The sequence below is a fragment of the Seriola dumerili genome, unplaced genomic scaffold (genome assembly GCF_002260705.1).
Source record: "Seriola dumerili isolate Sdu_G_001 unplaced genomic scaffold, Sdu_1.0 BDQW01000822.1, whole genome shotgun sequence".
Classification (NCBI taxonomy): Eukaryota; Metazoa; Chordata; class Actinopteri; order Carangiformes; family Carangidae; genus Seriola; species Seriola dumerili.
The window spans coordinates 1,855,988-1,875,462 of NW_019175077.1; the positions used below are offsets into that span (position 1 = coordinate 1,855,988).

Genomic DNA, 19,475 nt, shown 5'->3' on the forward strand with positions numbered 1-19,475 from the left:
TGTTATGCTAATATCAATCTACATAAGGAAGTTGTAGGCCTTTTGTAGAATTTTACCAGTATCAGACACTGGTATTTGCATAATAGGAAAAAAAGGATCATGTTGTCATACCAATAAATATACACATAAAACCACAAACATAGTCTAAGTCCCTATATTAATATTCTAGGAATATTAATGTTTAACTATAGGGTTGCGTCCAGTAGACAGAGTAGAAATAATCCCTTATCAGTAGACACAGAGAGAGAGAGAGAGAGAGAGAGAGAGAGAGAGAGAGAGAGAGAGAGAGAGAGAGAGAGAGAGAGAGAGAGAGAGAGAGAGAGAGAGAGAGAGAGGTCGCAGTCACAAATAATCGGATTTGGTGACTATGGGTTAACAGGCTGCTGTCTCTCTCCACCCTACATTGGACGGTCGTGTACTTTGTGCTGTAACTCCTCTTTTGAAAAGCCTGAATCGTATTTCCATTCATAAGCCCCCTTACTGGAAAACTCAACTCAACGAGGTTTCGTTTTGACAGCGCGCGTGGAGATCTCACTTTGTGGGACGTTCAGAGCTCAGATGGGAATAATGTCAGCAACTCTAAGATGACGACTGGTAACTGCACGCGCAACAAGCTCAACTAGTATATAGGCCTACGACACCACAAATTAAGGAGTTTGTTTATTTATGCTCGCGCAGACGATGTGACTGACTTTTTTGCACGAGCGTCTTGTCTTGGAGAGACAGCCAGTCACATGCCCGCACCCCGCGTGCCAGACTGCACTCTACCCCGTGAACGGTGCCCTAGGCTCGGGGGTTAGATGGTGCTGATTACGGACGACAGGGATGGAGGAGGCGCCCCGTCGGTCCGGGTCAAACAGCTTCAACAGCAGCAAAAAGTCGCGGGCAACATCTCCCAAGTCCATCCGACCATAGCCGAGGAGCCGCTGTCCAACTCTGACGACGAGGACTACCTGGGTTCATGCGAAGAGGACGATGACGACGATAGAGATGAGGAGGACGATGATGAATTCGAAGAAGTTGACTTTGAGGACTTGGAAGACTGTCGGAGCATAGCGTCAGACGACTCCTTTTACCCGCCAGATGATGTGTTCGCGGACTCGGAGCGCACCCCGTCTCCGGAAAGCCCGGAGCCGCTATCATTTTTCCAGGCGTGCTGCACAAACAACGCGGCTATCGTCCGGATAATGATACGACATGGAGTCAAGGAGGAGGAGGTCAAGGAAACGGACAGGAACAACAGGGTATGAAGCACATGTCAGGACTACTTGGAGTAACTTCACACAAGTAGGCCCAGCTAATACTTTCAGTATTCAGCTTTGACACCATTCACACCACAAATGTTTACCACAAGAGCCATTGGCCATTTTCAGAACACAATGTCAAGTTTTTAGCTCAGTAGTTGGCAGCCGTTGCTTATCATAGTTTGTTTGGTCATATAATTGATTTAGAAGTTATGGAACCAATAATAAGTTGTCTTGCGCAAGGGCACTAAATCTTTTGTGTATTGCTACCAAACTGAAACACATCAGGTAAGACAGCCTTCATCATCACCTTCATGTCACTCAGTGCAACAAGTTCAGATAAGGAGTCTCAGATTTAATAGGTATTGAAATAATTCAGCATGTGCTAGCTGCAGTGGCTTACTTATCAATTTCCAGGTCTTGGGAAAGTACCTGGTCTGACCTCTTTTTAATACCTTTAATGTAGGCCATATCGTGTTAAACTGTGTTATAAATGAATGCTGGCCACTAGCCTCCCTGACAACATTACATTACATCATAAATATCTCAATAGGTCTGTATCTGTAACTTATATGCAATAATTAACCTAATTAATAGTCAATAATCAACCAGTTAAAGTTTAAAGGAGACTGAGTAGAGAAATTTTCATCATGTTGCCAGTTGATTTGAAAATTACATTTTAAATCATGTACGTGCTTTTATTCTGAAATTCCAAATCCAATACAAATTCCTTGGCTCACTTCATTTTTATAATGAGATGACAATTTTTACTCACATGTTTTTGTATGTTTGTGTGATAACAGACTTCAAATTTGGGAGAGCAAGCACCCTCAAGCTCTTTAGAAACATTGAAGTCCTCCAGAACAACCAAATCCTCTGTGTGTGGGTGTGTGGTCATGCAGACATATTTATGTATACATGAGTGTGTGTCTGACTGCTTTTTCTTATTCTTCATTTTAACTCAATTTGTGGTAAATGGCATTATTATTTTTAAGATCATTTTCATTGTAATTAGATTATAATGAGAATTAATTAAATAATTTTAATTTTTTAAATACTTTTTTTCCCAATGACTCTGAATAACTAAAGTTCATATTTTTCACTGAAGGCAATTTATCAAAACAATTACTGCTTTCTCCAAAGATTATTGGAAATTTTATCTGCTGTGCCATCAATTATGTATCCCTTTATGCCTGGTGGATAAAGGCCACTCCCACCAAAGCACTGCAGCCCAGGGCAAAGAGAGTAAATCCATTTTTATGGAATGCAAGACTAGTTTTTATTCATCTGAACATTTCATTAATAGTAATTGAATTTGTTGGCAATTAGTTCTATACTGAATCACATTGTTCTTATCATGAACAATTTTTCTGACTCAGTGTATTTGTGCTGGGATAATTTCTTACCGTCTATCCAGGGAAAGTTTGCCCGTTAGCAAGCACGCAGTTTCATACCTTCACATAAAGCTGCTAAATATAAATGTAGCTTTCTATCATTGGCAACTACAGAGGTTCAATGAAGAAGCTGGACTTTTTAACTTTTTAGCTGATTTGTGTTTTCATACCTTACATCCCAAATCTGGGTCTCTAACCTTGAGTAGGGTTGGGCATTATGACCAAAATTATTATTACGATAAGAATTTTCATATCACTCAATATTGATAATTATTGATGATTTCGAATTATCTATTTCTAATAAAGACCAGGAGAAAAGTAGTAGGCTACTGTGTGTGTTATATCCTTGTACCGTTTGGATATTTTGTCATACAGTGCTGTTGCTGAGTACCTCTCCATCACAGACTGCTTGTGGGTTGTTTCTTGAGATGTAGCAGATGTTAAACACACACACACCTGTTAAATTATCTGCTGTTTGTCACTCCTAGGACGCTCCATTATCAAGGGATATGGTAGGCCGTGTTCACAAGTCAGGGAAGGAGCAAGTGGATTCTCTATCAAACAATTTTCATATTGCTATTGATGAAGTGTCTTGTTTCTGGCACATATCACTATCGTTTTATCGCCCAGGCCTAACCTTGAGGCAATTCCTAGCTGTCTTTGTCTTTTCTTCCATTTCATCTCCTCTTCCCTATATTTGTATCGCTCACCCCATCTCCTTATTTCTCTGCATGTAATCACTGATGAGCTCATGGGAAGGTAGAAGTGAATGACATTATTGCAATGCAAAGAAATCTCTTTTCTTCTTCTTTTCTGTTGAGATCTCCCTGATTCTTTATCATTGTTAGTAGTAGAGATTATCTATAGTATAGACTGTGTGAATATGTTTGTTTTATGAAAAGAGAAAGATGTACACACACATATACACACATCCTGCCCAAAGCCAAACAAAGGAAGGTCAAGGGTCCTACAGGCCCTGGCATTAATTTGGTAAGCGCCCCAAAACACATGCTTTCAGACAATTTGTGCTTGTAGCAGTGAGAGATGCAGAGCAAGAAAGTTATGTGTTTGCATAGATAACTAGGATGTGTGCTAGTGCATTCACCATTTATGCCATGCCCTCTGAACTCTGGGATGTGCACATACTCACAGAAACAATACAGGTTAAGCAACCCATCCACTGGAAATACCGGTACATACTGATATGAATCTGCAAAGCTCATTAGTACATGTGTATATGTGTTCTACATCCTGAGACAGATGTCAACATCCTAATATAGCAGACAGCTTGGCAAAACAACATGCAAGAAAAAGAGGGGTGTGATATTCAAGGCCAAGTGGGAAGTTTAAAGGGAAGTTTAAGTATACTTATTTGTTAATCTTGGAAGACAAAGGAACTACTGTAGAGGTTTTGTTGAATTATATTTACAGTTTATGAAAGTATAGTATTATGTATCAATAGTAGGATTGATATACTATTCAGTTGCAATTGTCTGGCTGTGCAAAAGTAGGTCTGATACATATCCTTTTTGTAGTTGAAGCAGGTTAACCAGGTGGAAACAAGAAGAAATTATACTTAACACAGGTACACCAGGTGAATCTGAAGAGAGTGAGCTGTATAACATTTTGTAGACTATGTTGAATGAATAAACTATGTTTTGCAAGGTTCATCCATATTATTCCATGTATGCATAATAATGTGTTGGCTCTGTTTGCGATTTCCTCCTCAGCAGGGAGGTCAAAGGTTAGGCTTGGCTACAAAACTGCCACACAGAGGATTGTAGGAATACTGTGTTCTGGATAAAAGGCACTTCAGCAGTGAGTTGGCACTTGTCATTGCAGGATATTGACCCTGAGTCTGTTGTTGATGGTGGTCAGATTAGTACATTCACTAGCTACATTTTTTTGGGGCATTTTTTTGCAGTGAAGTGAGAGAGAGACAGGAAAGTCAGGGAGAGAGAGGGGATGACACGAAGCAAAGCGCCAAGGGCTGGACCTGAAACCATGGCCGCCGCAGCCGGGACCAAGCCCATGTGGCACACACTCCACCAGGCGGGCCACTGAGGCTACCTAGCTACATTTTTAAGGGATACAGGTTTGTGTGGTGTCTTACATTGCAGGATGCCCAGGGGCAGCAGTTTGTGTCAAGTATCCACATTAATTTTTGTGTTTATGTGGTTTATAGTCAACACCTGATCATATCACATCAGCATGGTTCACAAATAAGTTTCATAATAAAAAGTCAAGCAAACACCAACATCTTTTATGTGGTCAAAACATCTGCAATACAGTACAGACTATGGATAATAAGTCAAACAGCATAAAACAACATTTGTAAGACGTGAATCTGTGTAAGGCAACAGGCCCGGATGGTGTGTGTCCGAGGCTGTTAAAGGACTGTGCTGCCCAGCTGGCTGAGCCTCTCCAGAGGATATTCAACTAAAGTCTACAAACAGGGAGAGTCCCGGTCCTGTGGAAAACATCATGTCTTGAACCGGTACCTAAAGTAGGGCGACTGGCTGAGCTAAATGACTACAGACTGGTGGCCCTCACATCACACATCATGAAGACCGTGGAGCGGCTGCTTCTCCACCTTCTGAGGCCACAGGTTGAACATGCACTAGACCCTCTACAGTTCGCCTACAAAGGACATATTGGAGTGGATGAGCTGGAGCTGTCCTTTACATGCTCCACTGGGCCCATTCTTACTTGTATGAGCCAGGTAGTTACATGAGGATTATGTTCTTTGATTTTTCACACCATCCAACCCCCCCTTCTTAACACCTCCAAGACCAAGGAGATGGTCATCAACTTCCGGAGGTCTGGGCCCACCCTTCAGCCAGTCAACATTCGAGGGAAGGACATTGAGTTGGTGCACACTTATAAATACCTAGATATGCACCTGGACAGTAAACTGGACTGGTCGCTGAACACGGATGCCATCTACCAGAAGGGGCAGAGCCAGCTCTTTTTCCTCAGGAAGCTCAGGTCCTGTGACGTCTGCAGTGAAATGCTGTGCATGTTTTATTAGTCAGTGGTGGCCAGTGTACTTTTTTATGCTGCTGTCTGCTGGGGCAGCAGCATGTCCGACATGAACACAAAGAGACTGGACAAGCTGGTAAAAAAGGCTGGGTCTGTGCTTGGCAGGAGTCTGGACTCACTCAGGACTGTTGTGAAGAGATGCATGCAATGTAAAATGGAGGCCATCTTGGACAGTAAGCAGGACAAGGTGCAGCAAACGTCTAATCTCACCGGCTGCAGAACAGAGAGGTTCAGGAGATCCTTTATTCCCACTGCCATCAGGCAATACAACACCTCAGCCAAAGGATGTAGACTAATCTAATTATTATTGTTTATTTATTATTAACTGTTATTATTATTATTATTATTATTATCAACTATGAGCTAATGGACACAGGAATTTCCCCTAGGGGATAAATATCTATCTATCTATCTATCTATCTATCTATCTATCTATCTATCTATCTATCTATCTATCTATCTATGATAATTTGAGAATATGTTTCACATCTTATCCAGCAGAAAGATTAGCGTCATAAATCAGTTATAATTTGTGATATTATGTTTTACAGCATGTTTTTCTGAGGCCTATTTGAGCCTTTTTGCAAACCCACTTTTTGTCTCAGCCCAGACTTAGGCAATAAAACTCACTTTCCACTGCCAACCGCACATGTTGAAACTGTATTAACTGGAAGCACAGTCACAACAAAATAAGCCAGACAAACAGCTGTTGACATAAACAGACAGTTTGTCCCTTGTACCCTTAGAAGAAAGGATGAAACAGCCCATGTTTCAACTACACACAGCATTAATACTAAATTTAGCAAGAAACTTAATTACAAGCCATTATGTTGTTCATATGCAAGTACAGTATGTAATTCTCCCTCTATATGATTGCAGCATAGTAATTATATATGCTGTCAATGTCAGAATCCCTGAATTCCGAGAGTAGTGTGATGGCAATGGCTGATGTGATGCATGAGATTTCAAAAAACGTTTAGGACTGTGAGGTAAAAAGTAAAATATGTTTACAAGTCAACAGACATCAGGGTTATCTCGTCTGAATGTTGGCTGTTAGGAGACATGTTGTGTGTGTCATATCAAATTAAAATTGTTGTCCTCTGGCACCTCTGACCCTGTTTAGGACAGTGTGTGTCCCTCGTAGAGTGGATAAGCCGTCATGCTCCCAAAACTCAATACATACGCACACACACACTCATATGCACACAGACACACACAGAATCCAATCAACTTAAATGAGGCCACCCTGCCTGACTGTTACCTCTCTGACTTTCTCTCCCTCTCTTCTCTCTCTCTTTCTCTCTCTCACACACACCTTTCCTTTAGAAAGCCAGATTCTCCAAATAGTCTGTGATCAGGTGACAAAGCATGACAGGTGCGCTTCAGCCAGGCCTGCTAAAACAGCAAGTGACAAAAGCAACCACAGAATGTCTGACAAACAGAAAGGATGGCTGACCGACACACGCATCGACCATCATGTCAACAAGCAAGCAGACTAAATGAGGGACACGTGGGGAGAGTCAGATATTTGGCACTGCAGATGGTAGCAAGCATGATGCTCCCAGAAAATATAGATAAGTGGAAAAATCAAAGCGACAGTCATACATATCTGATTTGATACAGCCATGTGAAAGCTCAGCTGCAGACAGAAAGACAGTTTACAGGGAAGCTATTGACAGAAACATGGCCTACAAGGCTACATCTGTGTCAGCAATGCTTCTAGTGTATGTGATTGAGGGCAGTATACTTTGTGTTTGCCCGTGTGTGTGTGAGAGCCTGTCCTTGAACACAATGATGTACAGTAAAATGCAAAACGAAGACAAACCAAAAAAAAGTTTTCTATTTGGTTTATGCAGCAGCCTATAGAGGTAGAGTTTGTCACTTGGATGATTTACAGGATTTAGCTTAGACCAGGACTTATTTGAGAAAAAAATTTGGTGTGGTACGTACAATTTCAAGCATGTATAACTTATGTATATGTTATAAGTGCAAAGATGTACTTTAGTCTGTCTTGATTTCACATCATTTGAATAAGATGCGCTTGATAACATTGCCAAAAGTATTGGCACACCTGCCTTGACTCGCATATGAATTTAAGTGACATCCCATTCTTAATCCATAGGGTTTAATATGACGTCAGTCCACCCTTTGCAGCTATAACAGCTTCAACTCTTCTGGGAAGGCTTTCCACAAAGTTTAGGAGTGTGTTTATGGGAATTTTTGACCATTCTTCCAGAAGAGCATTTGTGAGGTCACACACTGATGTTGGACAAGAAGGCCTGGCTCTCAGTCTCCGCTCTAATTCATCCCAAAGGTGTTCTGTCGGGTTGAGGTCAGGACTCTGTGCAGGCCAGTGAAGTTCATCCACACCAAACTCTCTCATCCATGTCTTTATGGACCTTGCTTTGTGCACTGGTGTACAGTCATGTTGGAACAGGAAGGGGCCATCCCCAAACTGTTCCCACAAAGTTGGGAGCATGGAATTGTCCAAAATCTCTTGGTATGCTGAAGCATTCAGAGTTCATTTCACTGGAACTAAGGGGCCAAGCCCAGCTCCTGAAAAACTACCCCACACCATAATCCCCCTTCCACCAAACTTTACACTTGGCACAATGCAGTCAGATAAGTACCGTTCTCCTGGCAACCGCCAAACCCAGACTCGTCCAACAGATCGCCAGATGGTGAAGCGCGATTCGTCACTCCAGAGAACATGTCTCCACTGCTCTAGAGTCCAATGGTGGCGTGTTTACACCACTGCATCCGACGCTTTGCATTGCACTTGGTGATGTATGGCTTGAATGCAGCTGCTCGGCCATGGAAACCCATTCCATGAAGCTCTCTACGCACTGTTCTTCAGCTAATCTGAAGGCCACATGAAGTTTGGAGGTCTGTAGCGATTGACTCTGCAGAAAGTTGGCAACCTCTGCGCACTATGGGCCTCAGCATCCACTGACCCTGCTCCGTCATTTTACGTGGCCTACCACTTCGTGGCTGAGTTGCTGTCGTTCCCAATCGCTTCCACTTTGTTATAATACCACTGACAGTTGACTGTGGAATATATAGGAGCGAGGAAATTTCATGACTGGACTTGTTACACAGGTGGCATCCTATCACAGTATCACGCTGGAATTCACTGAGCTCCTGAGAGCGACCCATTCTTTCACAAATGTTTGTAGAAACAGTCTGCATGCCTTGGTGCTTGATTTTATACACCTGTGGCCATGGAAGTGATTGGAACACCTGATTTCAATTATTTGGATGGGTGAGTGAATACTTTTGGCAATATAGTATAGTTGAACATTGGCTGGGAAACCTGTGTCTATGATGATTTTTAAGGGTTACAGTGGGTATTGTGTCATTCTCGTTGGAGCCAATTATTACAGCAACTTACATTAACTTTAAATACACACATGTCTGTCTCCCTCCCCCTCTCTCGGTGTCTCTCTCACTGATAAGCCTTTCTATTTCTAGCTCTGGATATTCCCCAGATTACTGAGTGAGTGTGGATATGTGTGTGTGTTTGTGTGTGTTGGTGTCTTTGCCTGTGTTTGTGTCTATATGGGCTAATAATAAGTTGACATGAATTCTTGTGTGTATGTGTCTTTGTTCAGACTGCATCAGAGCCCACTGAGCTGGATTGCAAATGGCATGTGTACATGGTCAGAATTGTCATTACAGAAACTACATTTTTAAGCAATAAAATAGCACCTCCTGTATTAGTGTTCTCCTGTGGATGTAAATTCCTGGCACCAGCTGATGATGTCGGTGCTGTAATTCAATTATTGAAATATCTGTAGCATAAAACATGATTTTCTATATCACTTTCAACAGTCTTACGGGCAGAGATCAGAGACAACTGGTCATCTTATAATCAGGGAATATTTATAAGTTTTCCTGTGAACAAGCAAAAGTTATGTTTCTCATGTATTCTGAATTGTTTACATTTAAAGTTTAAGAGCTAGCAGTCTTCTTCCTCTGTGCACATTTCTGCATATCATAGCACATTACAGCTGACTGCAGATCAGTCAAATAGTGTGGAACTGTTGTGCCAATGCATGTGCGTCTTCATGCACAACAAAATGGAGACCCACACATAAGAAAACTTCTCTATAGCACAATCAGAGGTCAAAAACTCCATAGGCTCCCTTAAATGTATGGTAGTTTCAAAGACATAACTGTAGGTTTCAACTGGCCTGATGTTTTCACCTGTTTTCAAACAACAAAATTAATTGCTAATTTCATATAGCTATGTGAAAAAAATGCTTTGTATCCACATTTATAGGCAATACGAATGCAAAAAATAAAGACATTTCTACTTACATGTGTTACATTTGAGGCTAGTCTGCATCTTCATTTGGTCTACATACAAAATACATTATTACCCTGAAAACTGTTAGTGAGGATTTGAATCTCTGTCATGCTGAAAGTCTCTCTTTACATTTTACTGTATCTCTATCTTTTTTACACACACATGCACTTCATACACACTCATCCACTTGGTAGTAGCTCTCCTGCTTGTTTTAGGGTTATTAAACTGCCAGATTGTATTGTTATTTTTATCCCTTTAGCTCTCACGTTAGTCATTAAGTGAGTAATATTGTGTAGCACAATTGCCTTTTTCTCGATTCCTTTGCTGTGTGCATTTCACTGGTGCCCTTCTGTCAGATTCTTCAAACTCCAACATTGCCAGTAACCGCTAGTAAAATGCATCAAAATCAGAGCACAATGGATATGTAAAATATATACTTGTGTTTATGATAGGGATGTGCTGAGTAGAAAAATTGTATCCGCAAGAAAGGGAAAAAAAAAAGTTAAATGGTTGTGTGTGTGTGTGTGTGTGTGAGAGAAAGTTTCACAGAGAAAATAGGGCACTGTCCTATGAAATTGCTCCAGACATGCTGCAGGGCATGCTTCTAAAGTACACCACAGCAAGGCTGGAGGGTTGCCAAGAATGTGTGTGTGTGTGTGTGTGTGTGTGCACATGAGAGAGAGAGGCAGACAAGGTCTACATGTGTGTCTAACCAGATAGAGCTATTTGGAGCTGTGCCATTGTACGTGAACTTCTTCCAGACGATCCACCAGTTACTCCACAGGACCTCTTTCCACCTTTTCCCCTTAAAATTCTCTGGGATGTGACTACATCTTCAGCTGGCTGATGGTCTGGCTTGTTGTAGCCACAAGTTTAAGTTCAGTTTGTCTTACAGGTAAAAAACATCTCTTGTCTTGTAAATGCTATAAGGCATTGTTTTAACTGAGCCTGGGCTGCAGAGATAATTAAAAGCTAGGTTGCTATATGTTAATAAGAAACTATGTTGTCAGTCTGATACAGATTAACACAAATAAAGACAGTGGTCAGGCAATCCCTCCCATACGTTGTCAAAAACCTATAATCATAGGATTTATCAGACCATCACGTTTTGGGAATTTTTCATTGTCTTGAAAAATGAAGTCACATGTTTATGTGACATGATGCTGACATAGCCTCAATGATGGTTAAATTAAGGGTTGATTAAAATCATCTGCAACCTGATAAATTTGTATAAGATTTACTGTATTGACTAAACTGCAGGTATTTCGCATGATGTTTTTATATTTTCACTTTAGTGAGCGGATATTCAATATGTGGAGATTCACATATAACTTGTGTGTGTGTGTGTGTGTGGGTGTGTGTGTGTGTGTGTGGGTGTGTGTGTGTGTGTGTGGGTGTGTGTGTGTGTGTGTGGGTGTGTGTGTGTGTGTGTGTGTGTGTGTGTGTGGGTAGTATGTAGATATGGGGGAGGTTGGCAGAATCTTTGTAAACTTGTTTAAACCTTCAGGTCCTATCTGTACCAAGTTCCATTTATTCATGTCAGTGAGACATAACTTTTGATCACATTCATACCAGAGTTTGAAAGAATAATTTACTGGAGTAACACAATGTGCCCACCAAGAACCAAGACTAAATGGTAACAACTTACCTAAACACTGTATTTCATACATTCTTCTTGCGAGCAAAGTCTCTTCATGACAAGATTCTCATATCCACATGGTGTCAAATATACACAAATAAGTTCAATACACTATGGTGTCTTTATTGACTTGTCCTGCTGTTAGGACAATTGGATTTTCACAGAAACTGGGAGGTGATTGTTGATACTGATTGTGTTTCTATCACCATGTGTTTTACAGTATGACACACCCTTTGACCCGCAGCTACAGTAAGACATTATGCTGCCTTTGAACTGATGTTTGTCGTCAACTTGACCCTATTCTATTTTCCTCTTCAAGTAATATGAAGAGGTAAAAGCGCAGTGAGAAATGTTCCTGTTATTGAAAATACAAGCTCAAAATGAAAATGCCTACAGCCTTTCTTGATTAATCTGAGCAGAAAACATAAATATTTGTCTTGCAACTGATGCATGCACTGTCTATGTTTGTTCTGACATGGAGGAGGTCTGACTGGTTGACATTTCCAGCACGCCTGGTTTTAATAAAGCACTAACAAAGAGTCCCAGTAGGGTTGGCTGGCTTGCCAATTAATAATTAATCAATTATTCGTTATGATCAAGACATTGTTTGTTTGGTTTTGTTGCAACTTAAGCTACAGCTTTGTAAGTTTTGTACACTTTGTACACCGTCACATTCATTCTCATTACATTATTCACATATATTTATTAATTTGTGAAAAAACATTTCCAAATTTATCTACTTATGCTCTGACCCATCTAGTGAAAGACATGTCTTTCCAACAGAAGTCTTTCATGTATTAATGTTTAAATACACTGTAGATGATATGTTAATTGAGAACTGTGTGTTCTTAAATTCCCCCCTATCTCTCTTCTCTCTCTGGTGGTAAACGTGTTTGTCTTGGCTGATGAGGTTTGCGCCTTCTGGAAAGTACTCAACTTTTACAACTTTTCGTTTTCCACGACTCACGTACTCCAAAACTCAAATAAACTCACACTCAGAGACTAACATTTACACATTCATCCACACACACATAAAAGGGTGCCTATTCTGGCATGAACACACACACAGACACACAAACACATACACATACACATACACACAGAGAGACAGCTTATTTTTCCACTGAGTTCAAGTCGGTTCAGGTCTGAAAACATAACATGTCGTATTTATTTATGGATATTAGTTTTGAAAGATGCACAAAGGTCCCCTGGTCTTATGGATTTCTACTGACACTGCCATGACCACATTTCTCTTCATACTACTTCCTACATGTCAGCAGTGCAGTTGGACTTCATCTCCTTTGGCAAGTTTTTCCCTGAACAATTTTGCTGATTCTAAACTTAAGTCTCTATTTTATCTCAATCTCTACTTTCTGTCCTGTCACTTTTCTATCCCAGATAGGACTTTTGATTGCATGTTACCAAGGTTACGTGGATGTTGTCATAGCGCTGTCTCAGTGTCCGTATCTGGATGTCAACTGGCAGGACAGTGAAGGAAACACAGCTCTAATCACTGCTGCCCAAGCAGGTAAGTTCCCCATGCACACACATAAATGTCAAACACAGCCTTTGATACTCAGACACTTACAGGCTGGTTCACAGTACTGTTGATCACATGCAGACACAGATACAAATACACACAGTATGGCATTAATGCTGAGACAGATGAACACACACAGACAAGTATAAAAAACAATGCACTCGTGTTCTCAAGCCTTCAACAGAAGTGATAAGTGTGTTGTATGAAAACATATTGTAGATCTTGTAGATCTTGTGTGTCTACAGTATGGTGGACAAGTGTGAAATAGCATTTAGTAGGTCTTTTCCAAGACAGCGTTATGCTTATAGATTGTGAATGGTGACTTACAGTAATGACTGTCCGTTTCAAGGCCACATAACAATCACCAACTATTTGCTGAACTACTACTCTGGGTTGGACATCGAAAGGAGAAACTGCCATGGCTTCACCGCTCTGATGAAAGCTGCCATGCAGGGCCGGGTGGAATGTGTGCGCTCGCTCATGATGGCAGGTGAGGCAAATGTGTATAATTACACTAAATGTAGAAAACTCTATAGCTATCAAATTTGATACGCAGAAGCAAATGTTTCAGTGTCAGAAGCATACTGTTAATATGCTGCACTGTCAAAGTCTATATTTTAAAAATTACCTGGATTTTTATGCAAATTTTACTGATTACATCCACAAAATGTTGTTTATTCTACCATTGCTCTGCCATCAGGGCTGCTCAGAAAACTGTGAACAAATTTTTAGAAATTTGGTGGACAGATGGGCAATTTGAATTAGTTTTGGCAGTGATTCAGATCTGTGTTATTAGACGAGTATTCTCTTTTTAGTCGTAAGAGTGGATCTAATGGAGAGATTATATGCCAAATCATAGAGGCAGGGGGTTTAATTGACAGGATTTCAGTTTAATGTTAATGATGGGAATGACACCTTTAGATTGATTTATCAATATGTTAATTTTTGCATTATGTGCATATATTAACCGGCCCTGTGAGATTTGTATTAGGATGTCCTGAACACACTGAGACAGATAGCAGCCTTAGACACAAACTTTTGAATCTAACTCTTTCTATCTCCACCTTGTTATCTTTTAATCCACATCTCTGTGTATCGACCTTCTGCTATGCTCTTTCATTAACATTTTTAACTCTCTGTTGTGTCTACCAGGGGCTGCCCTGAATGCGAAAGACTTTGGCCGCAACTTGACTGCCAGGGAGTGGGCTTTATTTACGGGCCGTTATGAAACCGCCTGGGTGATTACACGTCTGATGGAACGGCCCTGTCCCCGCCAGTACTCTGACACATACAGGTAAAACTAATGGCTGGATCACATTGTTTGTGCAATATCTCATAACCCTTAATTAGAGTCATTCATTCGTCACTGCATTGCAGTGTTTCAAAACTGTGTTCCAAGGGAGAATGGAAGCAGATATCTATTTATAAACAAAATATTACTGACTAGTTTTCAAGGGGGCTGCAGTACTCACAGAAAAGTTATTTTGCACATAGCCCTTTTCTCTGACCCTTCACAACCCAGCAGGAGCTGGCTGCCAAGTTGCTGTAGAAAACAAATAAACCTGACCTGCATTCTAGCTATATAGTTATGGACTAGTTATCTTCTCATCAGTGTTTCCGCACTTGTTTAGATTCACTGCACTTTGCTTTTCTGGCTATTTGCTGTGATCATTAGGTTTGTGAGTTCTACTATGAATTGACCTTGAAATCCAACAACCCAGCACACTACTTTCCACATCGAAACATACCCAAAGAAGATGATGATAAACATGCCTAACGTGGTAATGCCTTACAATCTAAAAGATCATTTCAGGTTGGACATGGGGATTTAGACATGCAACACAAGATCACAGAGTCAGTGTGAGAAGTGTGTAATAAATCTAAGTTTAATGTGAAAATGTTTATTGCAGATTAAGGAGGGTTAATGCAAGTGGCAGCGAAGATAGCAAAATGCACTACAAGAAACTAGGACACATGGAATTAAGAAAAAACAGTTACAAGAGTCGTAACAAGAGTCGCAAGTTTTAAGTCATGTGAGAGTATACATCTTGCTTTATGATTATGAAAAGTGAACTCTCCAGTGCCAGTGGATTTATGTCAAACTTGCTCTCCCAGTCTAGAATGGCCCCCACTGGCATCACTGGTGGCCAAAGCCCAGGAGCCCCGTGGTTGCCTGAAGCGCCTGTCTGATACAGTACGGAACGTCTTCAACATTGCAAATGTCACCAACCCTGAAGATGAAGGTGTGATTGACCACATGGTTTCTATTACAACAGCCATGAGGAGCCCTTTGATTGCAATAGCATGCCATACGGTGAGTAATGAAGCTTTAGATCATGCTTACTGGTCATTATCCAGTTATTCATTAAACAGCATTAAACACTATACCATGAGAAAATATGTATTCTAATCCCCATGTTCATCACTTAGGCACTAACAACAAGCTTTTTTCAAACACAAGCTGAGATAAGGTGAAGTAATGAGTATAGCTCTTTGTGATAAGGAAGCCTTCTTTCATGGTCAAAATCTTTAAAGCTGTTCTCGTCTGCATTATTCCTGGTGGTATCTGTACATACTCAGCATAGTTGGAAATATCAGCTCATTTACTTATCCTCCAATGGAGCCAAACATTCTTGTACAATGTGGAAATCACCTTCCACAGACATGAAATTTGACTGAACAATTGATATTTTGTGTTTTTGCATCAGTGTACAAATTGTGACTGTGTTTAACAAGTAGTAGGATAAAGTCGCTCTGTCACTACATGAAGTGATGTGCAAATAAACTAATGGTAATATTGTGGTAATAATGCTATTAAAAGCCACTAATTTATCTTTTATTTTATCAAAAAATCATTTTTTTTCATGGGATTAGTTCATAGTAATTAAAGGATATAATAAACGCCAGCCTTATCCGATAAGCAGGTTATTTATGCAAGATTACCAGTACTGCAATAAAATCAAAGGGGAGACTGATCATTGAATAGAATTCTGTTATTATCTCGACCACTGCAGTGCTACTGATATTATACTACTGATATTATAAGGAGTACAACCATTCAGAGACTGTTGATTTGGTTTCAGGTGTGTCCTGACAGTCCCCCAAGTGTGGGCAAACGGCGCTATGCAGTTCCTGAGCTCATCCGCCAGCAGCGCGCCAAGGAGCTCCGCTCCATCAACCCTGACCGGGTGGACAGCCACCTCAAACTCTTCCAGAACTCCCGGGTCACACTAGTGGCCAAGAGTTCAGTTGACCGTCGGGCCAGCCTCCAGGCCCAGAGCCTGGTGCCTCGACACAGAAGCTCCAGCCTGGGTATTGTGGCTTACAACGAAGCACTGGAACTGCGAAGAACCAGTCTCCTGCCCATGCACATGGTGCTTAGGAGGAGCAGTGTCAGGCCGGGCTTCAGCATCCCTAAAGTGAGGGTGTCCAAAGCACCCGCACCGACTTATGAACCAGAAAAGCTCAGGAGGAAGAGTAGCGCCAAAGATGGAGGTGGGCACCTGCTGCAGATCCCAAAATGGCGGTACAAGGAGCTAAAAGAAGAAAGGAGGAAAGCTGAGGAGGCTGAGAGGAGGCGGCTGGAGGCTGTAACCAAGAGACACCTTGCTGCTGGGAAAAGGAAATAATATCATTGCCTCAAAGGATGTGATGTACACTAACCCTAACCTTAGTAGTTCAGGAGTTTTATGCTGGACAGATTAGTCTCCAATGTTTTTCTACAATCTGTCAAGCTCAGGGTGAGCCTAGAATTACTAGCAGGGTTCTTATAAGAGGACAGAAGACTGAAGGCTGTGCTTGTCAGCTCAGTTTTGAATCCTCAGTTGAATTCTGTTCAATGTTAGAAGAAAGGATGCAGGTTGGCTTTGACAGTATATTAGAAGTGTACAATACTCAGCATCCTTTGTGATGTCAAACAGTAAATTTCCAGGGGATTTGATACTTGAAATGTTTTTAGATAACTTATTTTTCATATTTATTGCTTTTTAATGGAAGGTCGAGACTATATTTTGTTACTCTGTGGGCATTCAATACAGTAGTGTTTTACACTGTGTTGGAGCAGAAGACACTTATTAACACACATTATTTCAGACTGCAACCACAGCAGAAATGTGTCCATCCTTCTACCTAAAAAATGGTCATTAAAGATGTTATGAAATAATGTCTAAAATTTTCACTGGAAAATACTAATGGGCATGTCATTTTGGCTGAGAAAGTTAAACATAAGCTTTTATAGAATCTGATGTCATTTGACAGCAATATTTTTAGATGATTTTGGTTTTGCTGTATGATGAAACCCATGAATGTATTTTAATGTAAACTATACTATATTTTATAGAGATTTTAAAGCTTTTTGATGACAAACATTTTATTTTTTATTCAATATGGATTTTTTCACATACTGATGTGCAAAGAGTTGTGTTTTCTAGTCTTAATGTTCCAAACCAAGACTGAAATGTGGAGCACTATTTATTGCAAAACCACATTAACTCTGGTGATAGAGTATCATGCAATGATTACTCGTGGGTGATGTGAATGGAATAAACACTTCTGCTTACAGTAATTCTGGATGTGGTAGTGATTGAGCCAGCAATTAATGGTCCATTGTTATTATGACTTCAAATGTCTCAGCCAGCCTGTGTTGTACAGTGAATAAGAAAATGATGGGATTTGTTGTTTTTTCAATTACAATTACAAAAGAATTAACTCAAGTTTTGAGAAACTAGGGTGAGCGTCAGTCAATGTGACAGTACAAGTAGAACTGAAGCAATAATCCTTAACATATGGACCCCTTTGATAAAACCAGCCAAACCATTATGGCGCAAGAGGTCAGCTCCCTATTTTAACATTAGAATTGTGAAAATAATGGGGCAAAAAATAGCTACGAGTTTGAACACAGAGCCACAGGGAGAACAGTGATATAACATTGTCGGGATTTTTGAGAGCACAATTTCACGGTCCTAACTCCTCATGGTGATTGCAGCTTAAGTGCCATCCAAGAGTGTGCATCTAATATACATGTTGATGAGTTGCTAAAGGGTTACGAGGGCACTGTGTAGCCAAATCGTTTCTTCAAATAAACTCCACTGACTTCAGAATGGCAATCTGCTTAGATACTCCCCAGAGGAAGTCATTTGAACATGACAAAAGATGAGCAAATTGCACATTTACTGAACTCTACACTGAACAAGTGGTTGCAGGATTAACATATTTAACATTAACATAGGAAAACAGAGCATTTTCTACAGTATTTCTGTGAACTGTTGTAAGTTTTCTTTGAAATAGAGAATGAAGCTGAAATACCTTTAGACAGATATCATGCTTATATTTATAGTTAGTAAATTCTCGCAGTACTGTTATTCATGCATAATTTGTTTTTGTTTTGATAGTTTGTTCATCTATCCCAAGTTCACTCATACAGTGTATGTGTGGCAAGAGACAAAATCTATTAGCCGTGAATGCATCAGATAATATTTAGGTCATCGCTGTAGCTCAAACAGCTGTTAGCTTAGATTGTAACCTGAGATTATGAAGCACCACTGGCTTGGTCAGCAATTCTCTCCTCCCACCCTCCTCTGCAACACCGACCCAAATCCTTCACAGAAATTCAGAAGTGGCCAAATAAATCAGGCACTATTCACTGATTGTATGACATGTATTATGTCATGCTGTGATGCTACAGGATGGGATTTAGACAGGATGACCTGATTCTAGATCAGCACTGGAAGGAATCCTTAGTTTGGGCCCTTTGCTGGTTGGTTTTGGTACTACACTTAAGGATATCTGCATGTTACATAGAGTGTATCTAAACATGCATTGTGCATATTTAAGCATATGATGGTAAAGCTCCGCTAGATAAGAACTATTATGCTGGAACTAGCCATTAGAAGATTCAATTCAATTAAATTTTATTTGTATAGCCCTAAATCATTATATACTTTATCTCATAAAGCAAGCACTTGGCAACGGGGAGGAAAAACTCCCTTTTAACAGGAAGAAACCTCCAACAGAACCGGGCTCAGGGTGGACGACTGTCTGCCTCGGCCGGTTGGTTTTGAGAGGAGAAAGAGGGGGTCGGGGAGGAGAGGGAGGGAGGACAGAGAGAGAACATGAACAGCAGCATATACTGTTGGTTGTTAATTGTAACTCTGAAAATAGCGAGTAGCCTGCACTGTTGACCAAGGCAGGTTGGGTACATGGATTCTTGCTGCTGATGCCTAATTCTGACCCTACCACTCATGTGCCTCAGCAGAAATTGAGATTCATCAGACCAGGCTACATTTTTCCAGTCTTCAACTGTCCAGTG

General features: G+C 40.6%; 1 protein-coding gene across 1 annotated transcript; it reads left to right on the forward strand.

Moving 5' to 3' along the window:
- Window positions 1-377: 377 nt before the first annotated feature.
- Window positions 378-17,690, forward strand: LOC111237281 (ankyrin repeat domain-containing protein 33B-like). Its single transcript, XM_022766317.1, has 6 exons — window positions 378-1,244; window positions 13,027-13,156; window positions 13,518-13,658; window positions 14,321-14,462; window positions 15,284-15,482; window positions 16,252-17,690. Exons 1-6 carry the CDS (start codon window positions 801-803, stop codon window positions 16,795-16,797), a joined length of 1,602 nt encoding a protein of 533 aa, XP_022622038.1. The 5' UTR covers window positions 378-800; the 3' UTR covers window positions 16,798-17,690.
- Window positions 17,691-19,475: the final 1,785 nt, after the last annotated feature.